The sequence below is a fragment of the Halichoeres trimaculatus genome, unplaced genomic scaffold (assembly GCF_033239565.1).
Source record: "Halichoeres trimaculatus isolate MK-OKI-2021-1 unplaced genomic scaffold, fHalTri1.1 fHalTri1_scaffold_2, whole genome shotgun sequence".
NCBI lineage: Eukaryota > Metazoa > Chordata > Actinopteri > Labriformes > Labridae > Halichoeres > Halichoeres trimaculatus.
In genome coordinates, this window is record NW_027437180.1 from 36,944,724 (window position 1) to 36,964,649 (window position 19,926).

The 19,926-nt window shown below is 38.8% G+C and overlaps 1 protein-coding gene across 3 annotated transcripts in view; it reads left to right on the plus strand.

Moving 5' to 3' along the window:
- The window catches only part of LOC141787198 (protein kinase C alpha type), a 300,641-nt gene that overhangs the window by 158,645 nt on the left and 122,070 nt on the right, over nt 1-19,926 (plus strand). For all 3 annotated transcript variants that reach the window (XM_074665490.1, XM_074665491.1, XM_074665492.1), the window contains exon 4: nt 16,271-16,382. In XM_074665490.1, coding sequence (XP_074521591.1) covers nt 16,271-16,382 — 112 coding nt within the window. The remainder of the gene's footprint in view (nt 1-16,270; nt 16,383-19,926) is intronic.

Here is a 19,926-nt window from a genome sequence, read left to right on the forward strand (position 1 = left end):
AACAGACCACCAGTTTTCAAGTCAAGTCATGACACCTGGAAAATAAAAAAGAAAGCTTAACGCCTTGGAAATCTCTATATTCTCCCCATTTTCACATATGTTCAAGAGCACAAAAACACCAATGCAAAAGCCCCAACGCAACAGAAGTTAAAAAGGTTAGTTATCCCAACCATAGACCGTATATAGAGTGGACAGTATGGCATTTACCATTGTACAGTTTTGAAGCCAAAATACCCCTGTCACAGGCGCAGCCATTGCAGCAGTTGTGCTGCCAGAGTCTGCGCAGTAGAGACTGTGAGTGGAGCCATTTGACAAAAATAGTTATTATTTTTTTTCTTTTCTTTTCTTTTCTTCTGAGAGTCTAATCGCTTCCTGACTCTACCTCCCGACTTATTTTGCAGTCACCGAAAAAAAACCCACAAGAACGGCAGATGTCAATCATCATATAACATGACCTAAAACCTCGTTATTAAACTCTTATTGTTACTGAAAACAAAACTTCTCAGAAAAAAGAGGACTTGGATACAAGGCAGCCAAATGATATCTTCAAATCAACATGACAATCAGACGTGAGAAACATTTCTACCAGGTGTAATAATTCTTTAAAGTTTGACCACAGCCCATCTGGAATAACGGGAGAGCTACATTTTTTGACTTATACTGCAGCCAGCCACCAGGGGGAGCAGTTTCCCTGGCAACCTCACTTTGAGCTAAGCAAGATGACGTCCATTTTTTTTACAGTCTTTGTTCCCAGCGGACAGAAAAAGTTAGTAAATGATTATCTTTCTTAACTTAATATACGATAAATAAAGCTTTGTAGGGGTCTCACCTTGTAATATCCTTCATGGTACGTATATTCTTTTATTTAACAAAAAAATTCATCATCTTATATTTAGCTTTATGAATCAATAACATTAGCATTAGGAAATCCATCCTCTTGACTTCTGTTGTGGCTGCACTTTCATTGCTGTGGCTTTTGCAAATCAGCAGACACCTACCAGCCACTGTACATATGGGTTCCCCACGACATGACATTGTCATTGTCAAATACTGATGGTTGCTTGTGATAGCAGAATAGGCTCCACTCAGAAACACCCTCTAACTCATGTCATTCAGTAGTATCTTAAAGCAGGAAAACATTAAGCTAACTTTACAACTGTTACTGCAATGATGTGGCTTAAAACTATGAATGTCATCTAAACATGAGTGAGCAAGATTCTGTGATCACCAAAGTAACCACCGTTGATCCTAATGCTGTAGTTTTTCTTGACTGAACTGTCTAGATGTCCAGGTATTTTGAAGTCAAGGCCTTCAAGTTGAACACTTCTGATTGGTGGAGCAGTGTTTTTATTTCCCGTCTGTCCACAATAAGATGACCCCCAGCTGTGATGAACTTGGGCCCCATTTCCATGACGTTTCATCTAAAAACACTAAAACGAAGTAAAAAAAATCTGCATTTACACAGAAACACTGAGGGACTGAAAAGGCTGTAGTAAGCATGCCAGGCCTGTAGTTGGCGCTATAACTGTCTTGTCCAGAAGCCACTTTTGGTAGATCTCCACTGAAGTAGAGTTGGGCTGATCATCTGATGTATTGGTGAATACTGAGAGCAGAAGTTGAGCAACTCGGCAACTGTGGCGGCAGCATTTCAGAAAAATTCCACCCTGGAGGCCATTTTCAAAGTTTGCGTCGGCTAAGGGTCGGCTAAAATGCTTTTTCTGTGTAAACGCGAGGCTGAAATGCAACAATACTTTAGAGTTTCACCCTAAACTGTTGTCGTGTAAACAGCCCCTTGGTTTAGTACCTCTTAATCAATGGTCTTCTTTGAGCCTGATAGTGTGAATGTGTCTCTGTCAGCTCCTGGTGTTCCAGTTTAAAGAGTGACCCTGTAAACTGGAGACCTTCAGATGAACGTGTCAGTGGAGATCCAGTTTACAACAGCTGTTGAAACACAGAAGTCTTCATGAATGCATCCCAGTTAAGTTTTATATATGATCTCCTCATCAGATCAGCATTTAATGGTAATCTAAAGCTGTTTGAGAGGGATTTATCCTGCTGAAAGTCTTCAATCGACTGGAACATAAGTGAATCTCTGCCGTCTTTATGCTTTAGACGGCAGAGTGTGTCAGTGTTTTGCTGGTAGAAGCTGTTTCAGACTTTTTGATACAACTTGCCACCAGTGCTTGTCCCCTTTGAAGTGTCTACAAATCCATCTGCTGTGAAATAAAGCACCATCAAAACCAGCACAGGCTGAATATCCTCAATGCTAACAGGCTAACTGTGAATCTGCCTTAAGCTGCCCTATGCAATCTGCTGAATGGCCTTCATCGCAGTCCTGCCACCCTCTACTGGTCTGGTGGTGTGTTGCAATTAACTTTTTTTTCTCCAGATCATCTATCTGCAGACAAACAGTGGGCCACAGGAAGCATTCAGTTGGGAATATTTATGAGGAGCCAAAATTTCCTGGACCTCCTGGTGGAAAAACACCTCTCTGCTGCTCTTCTTCTAATCTGAAATAATCACGTCCATTGATGGATGACTCAAAGAGACACAAAGGCCCATTTCTCTTTGTCCAGTGAAGGTGTAAATATCTGCAGACTGAGGGCGGAAATTGCTAAATTGAAGTGAGATCTGAGGAGCCAGAGAGACTCTGTGCTGCATGACTCAAGAGACGAGCTTCAAACTGACTGAAATGGCAAACAGCATGCAGCGTGGACTACTGTGGCGCCGAACCACGCCACACTGTCAGCTCTCACTGAGAAATATGACACGCTGCTCCCCAGACTGATGATGTATTTCTCTTGGGTCACGCTCTTTTATTCACCACTCATTTGACGCTTTATTTCTAAATATAAAAAACAATAGGAGGGATTTTCTTGTCGGGGATGCTGGCAGGAAGAAAGCCTCTCTCTTCGTAAGCTTTTCTGTTTCAAGAGCTTACAGAGTCAGAGTTTTGTTCTCAGTGTAAATCCTCTTGAATAGATTCTGACTCTGTGAGAGGTTTACTGTACAGAGCGATCTGCAGGAAGAGTGTCTGTTTATGAGTGTCTCATGAGCCGCAGATTGAGCGCAGAGGATGAATGTATGCATGCATCAAGGACCACACACCGTGGCTCGAGAGCTGCTGCAGTCTCTGCTCTGTTTACCTCCAGCTTGTTCTTAGATACATCATGAACTTTTACCTCATGACACTTGTTGCTGCATGTGTTTGTTTGCATTGGTGTGTTCATTCATTCACCATTAGGGCTTAAATAGTCTCAGGGTGCAGATCCTGTGCTGCAGAGCAAGTTTTTTTTCTCATAGCGTTCATTTATCACAGAGTTGAGTTTGCGATCCTGCCAGCTGGCGGTGCAGCAGGTGAGCGAACTCAGCTCACGATAAATGAGAGTTGTTAGAGTTGAGACCCACTGGGACCAGTTCACCTGGAGTTGGGCCAGATGGTCACATTTTTTTTCAAACAAGGAGTCTTTTGGAAGGACGGTTGCAGCAGTCACATGTGACATAAACAGGTTTTGTTGACTTAATTTTCCTCTAAAAATAGACCGGCAGTCACTCAGAGGATTTTCTATGCCTCAGAGAGGTTTGATGTCTTTTTCAGATACTACCCAGACCCCACATTTCCAAAAAAGCAAAAGCAATCTGTCATGAGTTGTTGGTGAATTTGGGTAAATATGACTGTTTCTGTTAGCTGCGAGAGCTAATAAGAGGCTGCCATCTTTGTTTTGGTCAATAAACCAATCGTATTTAAACCAGCTGACCATGGGAGACCTCTGAGATATGAAACCCTTGTCTCTGTCTTTACAATGATCCAAGGGTGCCCCTAGTGGTGAAAAGGCATTACTACAATGTCTTTTCAAAAATATTTTGTCATCTTTTTTTTTCTTTTTTTTTTCAGGGATTTTTTTTTCCCTTCAAATGACTTCTACTCTTGATCTGTGATATCTAAATACCTTATTCACTTCTGCCCATTTCCCAAGTAAAAGGAGCTAGTCCAATGGTTATTATTGTTTTACATTTATTCCTATCTATATTTATAAAATCTAAGTTTTACATTGTAGTTTCTTTTGTATTCATAATATGGAAAAAGCAAAGTGTAAGAAAGGAGGAACTCCAACCCAAACTGTATTTTTGAACCAGGTTGTAAACACTTTAAGGCTTCTTTTTGTATTGGGTGGTATGTGGGTTTTATATGGAAGCAAATAAGAGACATAATTATTTGAGTTTCAACAGCCTCTAAATATTAAATACTGGAATAAAAACACCACTGAATTCATGGCATTGAATTATTTTGCAATGGAAACCATGTATCTGAATTTATCTGTCCTAAATTTACCTTTTTAACATCAGATCCAAAAAATAACCACTTATTACAAATTCAGACCCCCCCCCCCCCCCCCAAAAAAAAAAAAAAAAAAAAAAATCACTTATTACAAATTTAGATCCAAATATTCAAGTTTTATAACTCAACAACAAAAAGATTTTGGTCCCTCAAATTCAGTTTTTCCAATTCAGTTGTAAACTAAACTTGTTGAATTGAGATCCAAAAATTCAAGTTGAAAAATTTAGATCGCAACATCCGGGCTACCCAGGAGAGGAAAGGCACGATACTGTACCATATGACACAAATATAAGAAACGCTTTTTTTCCTGTTTAGAATAATGTGGAAAAACAGGGTCGTTTTAATGGAGGTCGTATCATTGACACATGCTAATAGTTGTCTAAGGTCGCTACACAACTGCAACAGCAGAGGGCGCCAGCTTCTTGTAAAGCCAGTGACCTCACTGTGGCTGCAGTGACCTGTCAATCACAGCAGAGACACAGTGACAGATACCTGGTTTTTATAGCAAGAAATTTCAATGCCATGAATTCAGAGGTGTTTTTATTTCAGTATTTAACATTCAGTGGCTGTTAAAATTCAAATGATTATGTATCTTAAGCCTGGACCACAGGTATATGGATATTTCTTTGTCCTCGTTTAAAAAAAATCTCTGTCCAGACCACAGAAATATCTCAGCCCAGTCAAGAGGCAAAACTGAAAACGATCGCCTAAAAAGCCTGCAATGCCATGCCTGACCGATAAGTGGCAGGTTAGCAAAATGTAAAAACCATAGAAGAAGAACGTTATGAGCATGTGCAGTCAAAAATAGGAAGGAGAAGCAGTCAACAGAGTAAGGAGTAGAGGTCGACCGATATGGCTTTTTTGGGGGCCGATGCTGATGCCGATGCTTTCCAAATTTGGGCAGCCGATGCCGATATGCATAGCCGATTTTTCCAATCTGATATTCAGGCCGATTGTTAAATAAATATATATTTATCACATTTTTGTGAAACGCAGCAATTTCTGAGCAACTAAAAGAAATCTATTACAACAAGTCGTGTCCAGTCCTCTGAACATTTATTCAGCTTTCAAAACAATGAAATATTTTGTCGGAGTAAACACACAATGTAACAAGCAGTAGTAAACATTCACACTCTTCTTAAAATGTCAAAAAAGAAATTTAAACTTATTAATATAATTTGAACAAAAGTATGTAATGTATCCAAGTGGTTCCACAAGTTTGAGGTGCTCATCTTTTTTGTGCCTGATCAAAAATTGCGTCATTTTATACAACGGATCAAAAATCGGCTTTTTAAAAGAAAATACGGCCGATGGCCAATAGAGACAAATGTCCAAATATCGGCCCGATATATCGGCCGGCCGATATATCGGTCTACCTCTAGTAAGGAGATGGCGAAAAAAAAAAAAAATGTAGTCGTTTGTGTGGACGGACAATGAGGTGGACTTGTTACTTCATGAACATCAATAGCATTACATCTGTAGAGCTGTAATGAGGGCGAAAAGTGCAAATAACACAGAATAGCGCGGCCTAACTGGACAGAAATGTGCGTTTAGGAATATATCCATATGCGTGTGGTCCAGGCCTTAATTGCTTGCATAGTTTTGGTGTTTCTGCAGCCAGCCTCCAGTGGACACTTGAGGTACTGCAGTTTTTATCACTTTCTCTTTGGCTTCATATTTTTTTTACAGCTAGAGGTTTCTGTTAGGATAGTATGAAAAGAAAGTTACCAAAAGTTTGTTACAAATCAGCCAAAATACTATATGTTCGAGTAATACAAGAAAACTTTTAGATTTTAGGGTGGCCAGCCTGACTCATGGGGGCACCAGATTACCCTTCTGGATCCGCCCCTGCTGCTCAGTGTACAAAACTAACAAAACTATGTGAAAACCTGTTCTACTTGTTAAACAGATCCCATCTAACACTGTCCCTCTCATCTAACACCCACATATATTTACTCAAGGTTGAGCGTGTGCCCAGAGTCATTTGTTTAGTCTGATACTGTGTTTTTAAACGCTCTCAGTCAGGTGAACTGAGTTCAACTTGTGAATAGCACAGCACTGTTCAGTCGTTGGATGTCTGAAGTCCTCTGTGACAAACTGTGTTATCTCTGGCTGAAGTTATCTTGTTTGTTCTTAACCCACTAACAGGCCCTTTGGTGTGCTACAAAGGGTTAACTTCTCTTTACTCCTGAAGGCTTGTCTGTCAAAGGGTTTAATGATTCAACTCTGCTTTATCTTCCTCCATCGCTTCCTGTGTTTACTCTGGTGATGTTACTGAATAACCGTCTGTAAAAGACTCAGCGGGAAATGTCCAAAGCTTTTATTGGAGCGTCAGAGTAATGACTGTTACTGGCCCAAAAAAAAGGTGCTGCATTTCTTAAGAGAAGGAAAAAAAGCTGGTTGTGAATGACAAATGCACAGAAAAAAACAGAAGATGAGTTGTTTAACAATCTGCTCTCTCATGAATGAGAGAGTCCAGTTCACACAACAGCATCAAAACTACTCCATGTTTCACAATAGCGTTCATAATCTTAGCACAGAAAGTAAGGAAATTCATGTTTTGCAGGTTGTTTTTTTTGCAACAATGCTTCAAGGGAGTATATCTTATGATTATGTAAAGCCTGATTATTCCCCTTCTAAATGGAGCCACATGTGTAAAGAACATATATTTGTGGGATGAGCAGCAGAGCTGAGTGTGTGGGCTGGACTGATGAAAAATCTTCTGTGCAAATGCTAAACAGCTCATTCTGCTATTGCTGATATTGGAGCAGAAACCTACATTTCCATAGCATGGGAATTTTAGCTCAAGAGCACTGGAAATTTTCAGGGTTTGTTGCCATCAACTAAAATGATTTTTTATATATATATATATATATATATTTCTTTACCATTTATAGTTTTTGTTTTTCCCTGAAAGAAACCATTAAAGCCCCACATGCACATTAGCATGTAGGGCTTTAATGGGAAGACTGGGACAATATGCTATTTTGTGATATGATTCTATTACCAAATTTGGGGTACCAATTTGATTTCAAATGCGATGCTTCCATATTTATAATTTATGTGATTTTTAGTTTGCTTTTTTAACAACAGACCATGTGAAAAAGTGAAATGATGATGAAAATGTCTACAGACTATAGTTTCCCTCAGGGTTTGAATTACACAGTGGCCTTTGGGGGAGCCCTATCTTTTACCATGTGCACCACGACTTTTTAACTCACATGTATGCGCATATTTTTATTACCCATATGTGGCCACAGACAGGTTTACTGAGAAAAAAATAACTATAACTACAGCAGTTGCCTAATACTGTATTAAAAATTTCATATAGGCACCAAAGCAGCAATCCAAAAAGTGTCAGGGAATTATTGGCGATATTGGTGAATAATTGGTGATATTATAAATTATGATCAGGTGGGTTTCATAAAAGGACTCTTTATTGGTGACAACATACGACATCTTCTTGATACAATAGACTATTATGATAGTAGAAAAAAAGCTGGAATTTTATTTATTGCCGACTTTGAAAAGGCCTTTGATAAAATAAGATGGGATTTTATCCAAAAATGTCTACAATTTTTTAATTTTGGGTAAACACTTATTAAATGGGTGAAGGTCATGTACAATCAACCCAACAGCAAAATAATAAACAATGGATATTTATCTAATAGCTTTACTCCGGTTCGAGGCGTACGTCAAGGGTGTCTGTTGTCTCCATACTTGTTCTTATTATGTATTGAAATTCTTGTTATTAAAATCAGAAGTAACTCATGTATCAAAGGATTAAGACCAAATGGTATAGAAACAAAATTGACATTATATGCGGATGATGCAACTTTTTTTTTTTGCAGCCTGAAAAATCTTCATTGGATGCTCTCATACTAGATTTAAATCTTTTTTTCAAAATTGTCTGGACTAATGCCGAACTTTGGTAAATGTACCATAATGAGAATAGGGTCATTGGGAGGAACAGATTTTGATTTACAATGCCAAGCTCCAGGTAAATGGTGTGATGGTTCAGTAGACGTTTTGGGAATTCATATTCCAGATAATCCGAAAGAATTAGTTAAGATAAATTACGAAAGAAATTTGAAGAAAAGCAAAAAAGTTTTACAACCATGGAAAGGAAGGAATTGGACCTTACAAGGAAAAGTCACATTGATTAATACCCTTGTAATTCCTCAGTTCATCTATCTCCTAATGGCACCTCTTTCACCAGAGGCATCCTTTTTTAAAACTTTTGAACAAAAAATATTCAAATTTCTCTGGAAGAACAAGCCGGATAAAATTAAAAGACAAAACATTTATAATTCATTTGAAAATGGCGGCTTGAATTTAAAAAACATTGTAGCAATGAACTTATCCTTAAAAGCATCCTGGATAGATTGATACAATTTACCACAATAGTTCATGGAGAACAAGTCAAAACCTATTGTTAGCGTATTCCTTCTTTGACTGTAAACTGTTTCCGTTTTTCCAATTAAAATCTTATCATCTTGATTTGTTATTTAAAGGTATATTAGTGAATATTTCACCCTTTTTTAAAGATGTATTAAAGACTTGGTTGAGTTTTCAGTATCATCCTCCTGATACCCCAGAGGATATTCAAAATCAGGTAATATGGATGAATTCAGGAGTATTAATAGATGAGAAGCCTGTTTTATGGGAAACATTTTGGAAAAAAAAAAAATGTCAGGGAATTTTTCTATTGAATTCACGAGTTGCTAAAATTCACAGTAACTACGAATCACAGTGTGATGAATCAAATCCTTTACCAACGTGCAGTATGGAGAGAAGATCTCTGCAAATTGTCCTCTGCAGATAGAAAAGCTGTTTTGGCTTACAGTCAGATTGAACCATGTCACGTCAACTGTTCAGATCAATGTGGCAGGAGCAGCTTTTCTGGCCCAAAGCTCTAAATTGCCCCTCATTTAAGTTTTACAGAAATAAAGTAGCAGGTAAGACTTACAGCTGGTCAAATCCCCCCAAAAAGGTATGTAGTAAGTTCATTCGCCAGTGCAAACGTAGCCTCCACTCAGGTGTGGCAGCATACTGTAACACATAATTCAAACCTTGGTTTCCCATAAAATTCACATGTCAGAGAGAAACATTTCACCCTCTGCTGGAGAAAAGTGGGAACTTTTCTCCAATTAAGTTACTTAACAAAGACCGAAATGAAGAATTTGAATTTGAATTTGAAGAAAAGAAGAGATTTTTTGACAAAGAATCCTGATTTTGATATTGTCAAACAACAAATCCGGATATAATGATTTTCAATTTTTTTTCTCCCACTCCTATGAACATGTATGTTTGCTTATGACAAATATTTCGAATAGAATAGAATAGAATAGAATAGAAAATACTTTATTTATCCCCGAGGGGAAATTCAGGAGTCACCGCAGCATTTAAGAAAACAAAAGTAAGAAAGATTATAGAAAGTGCAAAAAGGTCCATAAGAAATTAGATGACGACATCCCGTCCACCACTCGTCCACCACTCTCCAGCCCAGCCAGTCTCCACCTCCACAGGGTCCAGGACTGAGCCTCCCCAGCAGTCTGTTCAGTCTCTGTCTCCTGGATCCTGTCTGCTCACAGCAGGTGAAGCTCCTCCAATGTGGCACCGGCGTCCGATGTCAGCTCCGTCAGCCACGTCCGTGAACAGCACGATGCCGCTGGGTTAGCACAGCTAGCTCGTCCATCCCCCGGAGCGAGATCCCACGTTCCCAACAACGATGGATGGAAGGACAGGTCCACGTCATCACCTCCCAGCTCACATCCGAGAACCAGCACGTCGTCCTCACCTCCTCCTCCTCAGCTCGAGGGAAATCATCAAGCCCTACACTAGTTAGCATTGACATGCTACAGGCTGCTAACAGCTAATTTTGCATGTAAACAATGCAGCCATGGTTACATGTAGGATCTCCAGACAAACACAGGAGAAAAAGTAGTAAAAATAGCCACAAAAAGTTTGGTGTCCATGACCGACAATGAGCCATACAAAGTGATGATCCACTCCAAATACAAAGATGACGAAAAAGAGACGAAAAAAATTACAAGAAACTGACAAAGACGAGAGAGCTGCTGCAACAGGCAGCTACTCGGGCAGCGCCTAGCAAGGATATTTTATTTATGCTGATATTCAGGCAATTTGACTCATTTAGAGAAAATTTCCCCAAAACCCCTGAAAATTCATTCATAATTTCATTACAAAATTGAGGATTAGCCATGATTGCATGCGTGTCTGCTAATAATAAACTGAAATGCTTAATACTTGTAGATGTATATGACAGTGTAACGCAGTTAAAATAAAATTCTGAAATTTCTCATTAATTCCTGTCAATTTCCGAAAAATTCCCATGGGAAATTTCCAACTTTGAAATTTTCTAGAATTTTGCATCCTTTCTTCCAACCACTGTTGCCAGGTCCATGTTTACAGGTGTAGACAATCAGACACCAGAAGCTCCAAAAGAAGATGCTCGTCCTATATGAATGAATGAATGAATGCATGTTCCTTACAAATGTGGCTCCAATTTAAAGAGAAATAAACACACTTTACAACAATATTAGATTTTTTCGTCAAGAAGCATTGTTATAATGCAGATTGCGGTTTGCTTTGTGCTGTGTTATTCCATGAAGAGTGGTGCATAAACCTGTTTGGCCGAGCTTGGCAGGGACTTAACTCTCATGTCCCGTCACAGGAAATCAAAATCCAAGACCTTTAATATCCAACCGTTGTTCTTTGGTATGGTTTCAAATGAGTAATGACTCCTTTTAAGAGAGTTTATTTCATTAAGAACAGTGCGTTTAAATAATTCAGCCTGTTGTTGTTCAGTATTTACGGCTGCAGAGTTGACAGCCAGGGAAAGAGGTGATAAATACAAACATTCTTCGGAGTCATTTGGTTGGAAGGCTGGTGTAATGATGGGCTTTTTCAGTCTGCTTTAAAGACTTCTGGACTAAGGATGAAGGATTTGTTTCCTGTGCCTCAATAGTCTGTCAGTTCCTGTTGCCCTCACATCCAGCTGACTTGTAAACCCGTGTTTGTACACCTGCAAATCATGCCACCTCAAACAAAACGCGCAAATGATTCTTCATCAGATGTGTGAGTCTCTGTGGAGATGCTTCATCGGGAGGTGTGTTACAGAAACAAAGAGTATCTGAAATAGAATAAGAGGATGGAAAAAGAGTTTGTTATCTGTGTTAAAATATGATCCACAGTCTCCTTTCTTCACAGGCTCACACGTGTGATCATGTGCGGTGTAGTATTCTGTATTAAAGCCTCATGTTTGCACCCTTTGGCTCATATAATATTTATGCACAGCCTTCAGCGATGATCTGACAAAGCAGGAGGAAAATAATAATGGAAGAAAAGCTCTGAATACTCTGACTATTTGCACAGTAACAGTACACAAACCCTTCGCTGCACAGCAGAAACATTATTCACACTTCTGACAGACTCGTAACAATGTAGAGACATTTTTCAGACCAAGAATCAATCCTGGTTTTATAAATAAAGGTCTCAAAGAGTAATTACCAAGCTTATTGTGTGCTTGAAAATGAATCATATAATTACACAACTTCACTGAATTGAGTTTCTTGCTCTTTAATTAAACTCTTACCCCGTGGAGTGGCAGCACAGATGCTGTTTGACGAAGTGGTCAAAGAGGACAGAAGAGCACCGCTCAACAATGGATGAGAAAGGCTTGTTACGGGAAGACTGATTGGCCGACACTCGAGGTTGTTAAAGTAAAAGAAAATAGAAGTTGATTGCAGAGAGGTCGACAATCAGCGCTGAAGTGTCTCCTGAATGAGTTGTTTGGTGACACGCAGAGCGTCCTGTGATGCAGTCTGTTGATTTCAGCTCCCAGTTTTTATCTGAGAGGGTGAAAGGATGACGACAGCAGCTGCTACTTGGAGGACAGTATTGTTTCTTAATTGTAAGTTTTAAAACATCTATGGAAGCAGAAAGAAAGGAAGAAAAAAGTCTTTCATCAGAGAAACTTGTACAGAATAGTTTATGACTAAAGTAAGTTAATTAAAGTATCTGATTGACGTTTTGTTCTTGATTCTGCTTGCAATTTGTTTTAATTGGCTCAAATTTTTATTCGACAGGATTTCATGTAAAAGTATTCTTCATTAGTTCTTGCAAACTATTCTCCGATTATTCATATAGCCTCTCATGGTGCAGACTTGAGGAGACAGAGATCTATTTAATGACTGAGCAAAGTTATCGTAGGCTAGTAGGGTTGTCAAAAGTATCGATACTTTTTTAAGTATCGATACTAAAATGTTGTATCCGGATAAAATACTCACTTTCAAAAGTAGCGATACCACCCCCCACACCCCACCCCCGATGCGGAGCCGCTGACGCTGCGTCCCCCTCTCTCTCTGCCTCCTCACACACACAGGAGAGCAGGCTCCCTCCCCCTCCTCGTCACGCACTCAATAACAAAACAGCATGGCTGGTGCTGCTGCAGGCGGGCCAAATCAAGCAGTTTTGGTCAAAAATGAAAAAGGTAAAAGTGTTGTTTGGAGGTATTTTGCCTTCGAGGCTAACGAGCTTGGAAAACCGAAGGACACAAATAATAGTTAGCCATTAGCCGCAACGAGCGATTAAAGGCTGATGTAACGTTAATAATTATAAACGCATTCCCCGTGAGACTCACACATTTGGATAGTTTCACCCGCACTCATGCCACACTTCCAATTTCCCACGCTCAAGTCAGAGGCACAGGAGCACAGAGGACGCAGAGGTCGTGTTGTGTAATATACAAGATACGCAGGTGTGCACCCTATACCCACTAGAAACCCCCAAGAAATACCATATAACCACTATAAAACATAATTATAGGATTATTGTGTAACTTATACTTTCACTTTCCGTGTACGCGCGCTCCTCTTTGTGCCGGCATGCGTAAAGGCGCAGATAGACACGCATCCCAGCAGACAGTGAGAGATCGTCAGTCACTTTGTGTGATTTTATATTTCAAACTGTGTCTTGATAGCTCATGAGCACATTTTAAATGAACACTGAGGGCTCTAGTTTCATAGACCAGGCGCAGGCGCACCTGCCCTGCGCCAGCCTTCGCCGTGCGCACAGGGCGTGACCGGCGCACTTTGCAAGTTTCCTGCAGTGCCAAGAGAGGCGCAGTACAGGCGCACATGAGCGCAGAGCTGCGCGTCCACGCCTCCCTCCGCGCAAATGGCAGAGAGGGAAAAGAAAAGCCGTGAGTGGGTTTAACACAGCCGAGCGCTGTTTTCACCAATCAAATGAGCGCCTCTACCCGCCTTTAAATGTCCTGCGACTGAGGCGCAGCGTCTGATTGGTCTGAGTGATCTTCAGCACCACGGAGAGAGTGTTGGTAGCGGAGATGGTCAGAGCCGCTGTGCCTGCAGCAGGTCAATGGACAGCGGGTTGCATCGGAGGACACGACGCGCGTCACCATGTGGGCCAGCTCCCGGGACAGATTTAATCCGTTCCTTTGTCTTTATCCGGAGTAAAAAATTTAGAGGCAGTTACACAGCTGGCTTATCCATTCAGAATACTTTTGATCCACCTGCACTCCTGGTTTGTCATCACCAAGCAGAGCCTTTGGTGATACACTGTATACTCTCCCGGTGTCTCCACCTCATCCTCCTTACAATAATGTACTCCATCTTTTTAGATCACGTTAAAAATAAAGACTAAAACAGAGAAATATGGGAAATCACGGGTAAATCCTGAGTGACATACATTTATTTTGTCTGTTTTTTTCTTTGTCTTTTCTCTCCCTCTTTTCTTTGAATTAAATGAAATGAGAGAACCAGATATATACTCAGTATCAGATGTTAAGGCTGTTTATTGTTTAATTGTAAGATGTGCATCAAACTTCCAGCTGCCGTCAGGTTAACTTTCCATTATGACAAACAGCTTTAATCTGACATCAGATGTGACGGGACAGTTCATATAGATACAAATGTATATTCTGGTTCAGACGGTTACATTAAATAGTGATTGCTGTGATTGTTTATTGCATTGAAATGTGCCTGACACTCTGGAAACCTGCCTCTGAGGCTTTGATGACATGTGCGCCTGTCACCAAATTACAGCTGCGTGGGGTGCGCTCCGCCTTGCGCCGAGGATAGACCAGGTTGGAGCTGGCGAGTTTTCAGCGCACTTTATTGGCACGAAATTGTCACTGCGCCAACATGAATCTGCTGGCACCTCCCACTGGTGCGCCGTCACACCCATTTCTGCGCAGACGGTCTACCAAATTGTCAAATTGGCAGCGCATGGTGGTGCGCTGCACGAAATTAGCACTGTGCAGGCTGCGCCAGGCTTGCGCCCCGAAATTAGAGCCCAGAGACTTAAAAAAGACGAGTCAACCTTTTGATGAATCAAAATGCAGCATTGTTCATCAGTCCATCTGAGCTGCTGTTTTCACTCACTCACTGTTTTCTAAATGATAAATTCATCCTGAGGTTCCCTGGGTCACATGTTGTTCATGATGTGAGCAATCTTTAAGGATGAAGCTTCAAATACAATCTACTAGTGCAGTGGTTCTCAACCTGTGGCTGGAGGCCCATAAGTGGGTCTCAGGGCTGTTTTTAGTGGACAGTGCATAAATCAGGCAAAAATTTGTAAAAATGTCTTCAGTATGTGCTCAGGCAGGTACTGTTAATTGTTACATGTTGCAACAGAGGTTATATTTGCATTTTTTGTTAATAAAAATGTTTCTTTTAAATATTAGGTTCTTTCTTTTTCATCCTAGTGGTATCGAAAATAGTATCGAGTATCGACTATTTTCCTGAGTAACGGTATCGAGCTGAAAATTTTAGTATCGTGACAACCCTATAGGCTAGTTAGATCTGATGTATGGATGAATTTATTCAAAATATATTGCCCTTTTTTACCGGCAAAGTTTCAACCTCACATCATTTTTTCATGTGAAGGTCCCTACCTGAACTTTCTGTGCAACTGGCACATACGTTTTCTTATGTTATTTGGGATTTTATTGTGATATTATGGGGTTTTATTGTTATATAATGGCAAAAACAAACAGATTTCGGATGCCTCCAAACCACTGCAGGACAGTTATATCAAGTTATATCACATTACAGGGATAATAGTCCCATGAAGTGTTCAACTTTTTTTTGTTAAAGGATTATTTCACTATTCAACCCAAGCATCGTGAGACAAGTAGGGTATCATAAAACTGCTGGATTTAGACTTCTTTTTCCTGAAAGCTTTCTTTTGTCTCCACAAAGACAAAGACTCTACACTGTCTAACCTGCAAGAAAGTAATTTATTTGCAATGTTTCGGTTTCAGACCTTCATCAGGCAAACAGTTTAATCAAAGGGGCAGGACGTCTTAAATAAGAGGTGGCAATCGCACCTGTGGACACTCATCATCATGACGTAACATCTGCACCAGTAGAGATGAAAATAAACACACAAAACAACAAACACACACACATTAACTTCCTGACTAAGATAGTCATCGTGGTGAAAGACTATTTAAAGGCTACAAATCAGGCTAAAAACAGAAACATCCATCACAATATATGCCGTTCAGGGGGCATTAAAGGTCTATAAGACAAGAAACATGAGAAACATTACATTAACTTTAAGTTGACACAGTCCATTGATGATTATATCACTTAATTTCCAAAGAGATAAACAGTCTGGAATGTGGTACAAGCCTAAAAGTTTATTAAGTGACAGACTCAAGTTGAAAGACTTCACCAGAAAAACACCTGAAAGTGATTTTTAAAAACTCAAACTACTGATTGTTTTTGATCAGCTGGTTTAAAAATCACAGCAGTCATATGAATCTGTGTCCTTAATGTTGATAACATTTCTTAAAGATTTTGGTTTACATCTTCTCAGACATTTTAAAGACTTAGGACTTAGGCTAATCACCTTCTTTTATCCCTCTTGTGATTCCTTCAGGACCCCAGAACGAAGCACAAGTTCAAGATCCACACCTATGGCAGCCCCACGTTCTGTGACCACTGTGGCTCCCTGCTGTACGGCCTCATCCACCAGGGCATGAAGTGTGACTGTGAGTCTCATTCCTGTACACACACACACACAAACACACATCTGCTACATCTACACACAGCTTCTATGGGGAACCTTCGGCTTGGGGTTTGGCTTGATTCTGGCGCCCCCTTTGTCAAGTAGGGGGCAAGTTATGGAAGCCCGTTTCTGAAAGGTGAAAAAATAATAGAGACTGGCCCAGGTGAAAATAAAAGAAAAAGAAATTTAAAAAAGTCAATGAAATGGAACACTGAACTATTGAGTTCCTTACTTAATCTTATGAGCTAAAAAGTCAAAATTTTCAAAATAAAAGGTGAAAAATTATGATCAAGAGTGAAAATGATGAGATAAAAGGTGGAAATTATGGCTGTACAGTAGCGGTGCTGCAAGAATGTCACCGGTTCGATTCCCAGCTTGGCCAGTGGGCCTTTCTATGTGGAGTTTGCATGTTCTCTCCATGCATGTGTGGGTTTTCTCTGGGGACTCCGGCTTCTTCCCAAAAACATGCTCACCAGGTTAATTGGTCTCTCTAATGGGACAGGCTCCAGCCACCCGGGACCCTGAACAAGATAAGCAGTTTAGAAAACGAATGAGTGAATGAATGAAGTGGAAATTATGGGATGAAATATAAATCATGAAGTATGAAAAGGAAAAAATGAAATAAAGGTTGAAACAACAATATATTAAGAGGAAAACTGGTGAATAAAGTATAAAAATATGATCAAATGTGGAAATTAGGAGTAAAGAGTTGAAATTATAAAATAAAAAAAGTCAAAACTGTATGTTAAAAGAGGAAAATTATGATGTAAAAGTGGAAAATATGAACTAAAAAGTCAAAATTTCAAGATTCAAATGGATGTAATTAGATAGAAGTGAAAAAAATTTGATAAAATTTGAAAATTATGAGCCAAAATTGAGGGTCAGAGTGAAAAGAGAACAAAAATAAAATTGGACAATGTGAAATTAATAGTCACAATTTTTACATTTAATTTTTAAGTATAAGATAAGGGAAAAAGTGAGATAAAAGTAGGATTTGTAAGATAAAAATGTAAAAAAAACACAATCAAATGTGAAAATTATGGAATAAAAAGTCTAAATTTTAATAAAAATTTAAAAATTATGACATTTAAAAGGAAAAAAATATATGCTTTTTTGTCAAAGTTAAGGAAAACTTTTGAGATGGCTGTCTCTCTGCTTTTCTCCAGCTTAAACTGACCCAGCTGTAGTGGCGTCAGGTTTTGTCTATCATTGTTGTATGAAATTAAAATGAGAAATGAAATCAGTCTATCTTAAAAGTGTGTTTAGTTTCCCCACAGGAGCTTTAAAATAAAATAAAAGATATTAATCACATGACATCACATCAGAAAGGAAGTTTAATCATGGTATCACCTATATTTGTTTCAAATAGTTCAGTTGAATTATAAAATCTCTTTGTGTCTTTTCATTTTAGCGTGCCTTAAGCTCCATTCATAGTAAAAGTTGCAGCTAATGATGTAAATCTAGTGTTAAAAGTCAGGATTGGCTGAAAGTTGATACTCGAACATTGGAGAAAGTTTGATTCGGGATGATCCGTCACACAGGTCAATGAGGCGTAAGTATGCAGGAATATGAAAATAATGGTTTGCTAGCAGTGCCTCCACACTTGGCTTCGTTTTAAAGCCCCTTCAAAGCATCGCTCTCTTGATAAAAAGCCCATTGTTCCTCTTCACCGAGTAACACAGACCCTCCTTGACTCTGGCTCATTAAAACCCCACAGTGTCTATTTCAGGTCTGCATCGACGTATGTTCTGTTCACCCTGAATAAGCTGGCTATCAAAGCTGCAGCACGTCTTTATTAATACCCCCCCTCACTCTCCTCCCCTTTAATCTCATGACGATAAGGGATTAGTCTGAATGTCTTAACGAGCTTCTAAATACATTATCCCCAACCTGCCACAGACCACCAGTAACGCCTAATGATGGCTCCGGGGTGTACAGAAATAGAGACGTGGAGCGGCAAATTCTTTTGGCAGATCAATTGCACCTCTAATCACACCACAATAAGATCTCACTGAGGTATTTTTAAACATGTGTGAGCCACGAGACGGCTACACCTGCCTCAGTTTATGAGACACAGATAGCAGCGAAGCCAGTTTGAGTTATTTTCACCCACTAACCTGTTGGCACGATGATGTAACCAGCGGTGGTTCAGCCAGCTGACGGTGCGGGTCACAAGCTTTTTTATCTGACTGTAAAAATAAGAGAATCCTTTCATACGAGAGCCAAACGTTTACAATCCAAGGATTCAAAGTGAAATTTATCCTCATGTGTGACGTGAGCTTTAGAGATTATTGGCTTTGAGGTTTTTTACTGTACAGTGTTTCATTGCGAACATGTGTTTCCTACTTAACACGGTCCTACACTGGTTGTTATTTTCTGGATAAAATACAGGAACAGTTTTACAGGATTACAGATTAAATCCTCAAAAAAAAATAAAGCATCAGGGGAAATTAACAAGAATTCACATTTTCCACTGGTGGTTTGTACATGGGTTGAAGGTAGAGCTCTAAATGCAAAAAATAGAAACAGGAAAAAGAGACAGAAAAAAAAACAGTGAGGGAGGAGGTTATTTAGTGAAAGCTGCATTCAAATCAAAAAGGCTGTTCAGACCAAAGCCTTAAAATTGCCAAAATTTGTGCAGAAATCTCTTCTCCATAAAAATAAAATTTTAAAAAAGTAAAAATAAAACAGCAACAAATAGAAAATGAGTAAAAAAAATAGAAAAGAAAACACATCTACTTAACTTTTCTGTTTTCTCTTTTGTGGTTGCATTTTTTTTAAATTTGCATTTGAGTTTTCTTTTGTTCTTGTTTTTTTTCTGTTTGTGTTTGAATTTACACTGTCTTTTTTTGCCATTTTTCTTGAGTTTATTTTTGTTTTGTATTTTCTGTTAATTTATTTTGTTTTTAATTTTATTTTGATTCTTCCTCCCATTTTTTATGTATTTATTTTATTGATTTACTTTTTACATTTTTTTGGTTTTTGTTTCATATTTCCTGTAATTTTATTTATTTTTGTTTTTTTAATTTTGTTTTTTTAATTTAATTTTTTAATTTTATTTCCCCATTTTTATGTATTCATTTATTTATTTTATTGATTGACTTATTTAATTTTTTGTTGTTTTTGTTTTGTATTTTCAGTTATTTTATCGTCTGTTATTGCATTTTGTTTTTTAATTTTGTTTTTAATTTTTTCCCATTTTTTATTTATTTATATATTTCATTAATTCATTCATTCATTTTATTTTATTTCATAATTTTTTTGTTTGTTGATGCTTTATTTTTTGTTATTGCATTTTGTTTTTTAATCTTGTTTCTTTTATTTTTATTTTTTACCATTTTTTATTTATTCATTTATTTATTTATTTTATTTTTTGTTGTGTTACACTCCAGGGCCACCGTAGCCACAACCTCCTGATGGCATAGACCAAAAAGCTTTCTGTCTTTGAGCTTAGTCAGATTGTTAAGCTGCACAAACAAGGCCTCTCAAATGCGCCATCGCTGCCGAGGCTGGGTGCAGCAAAACTG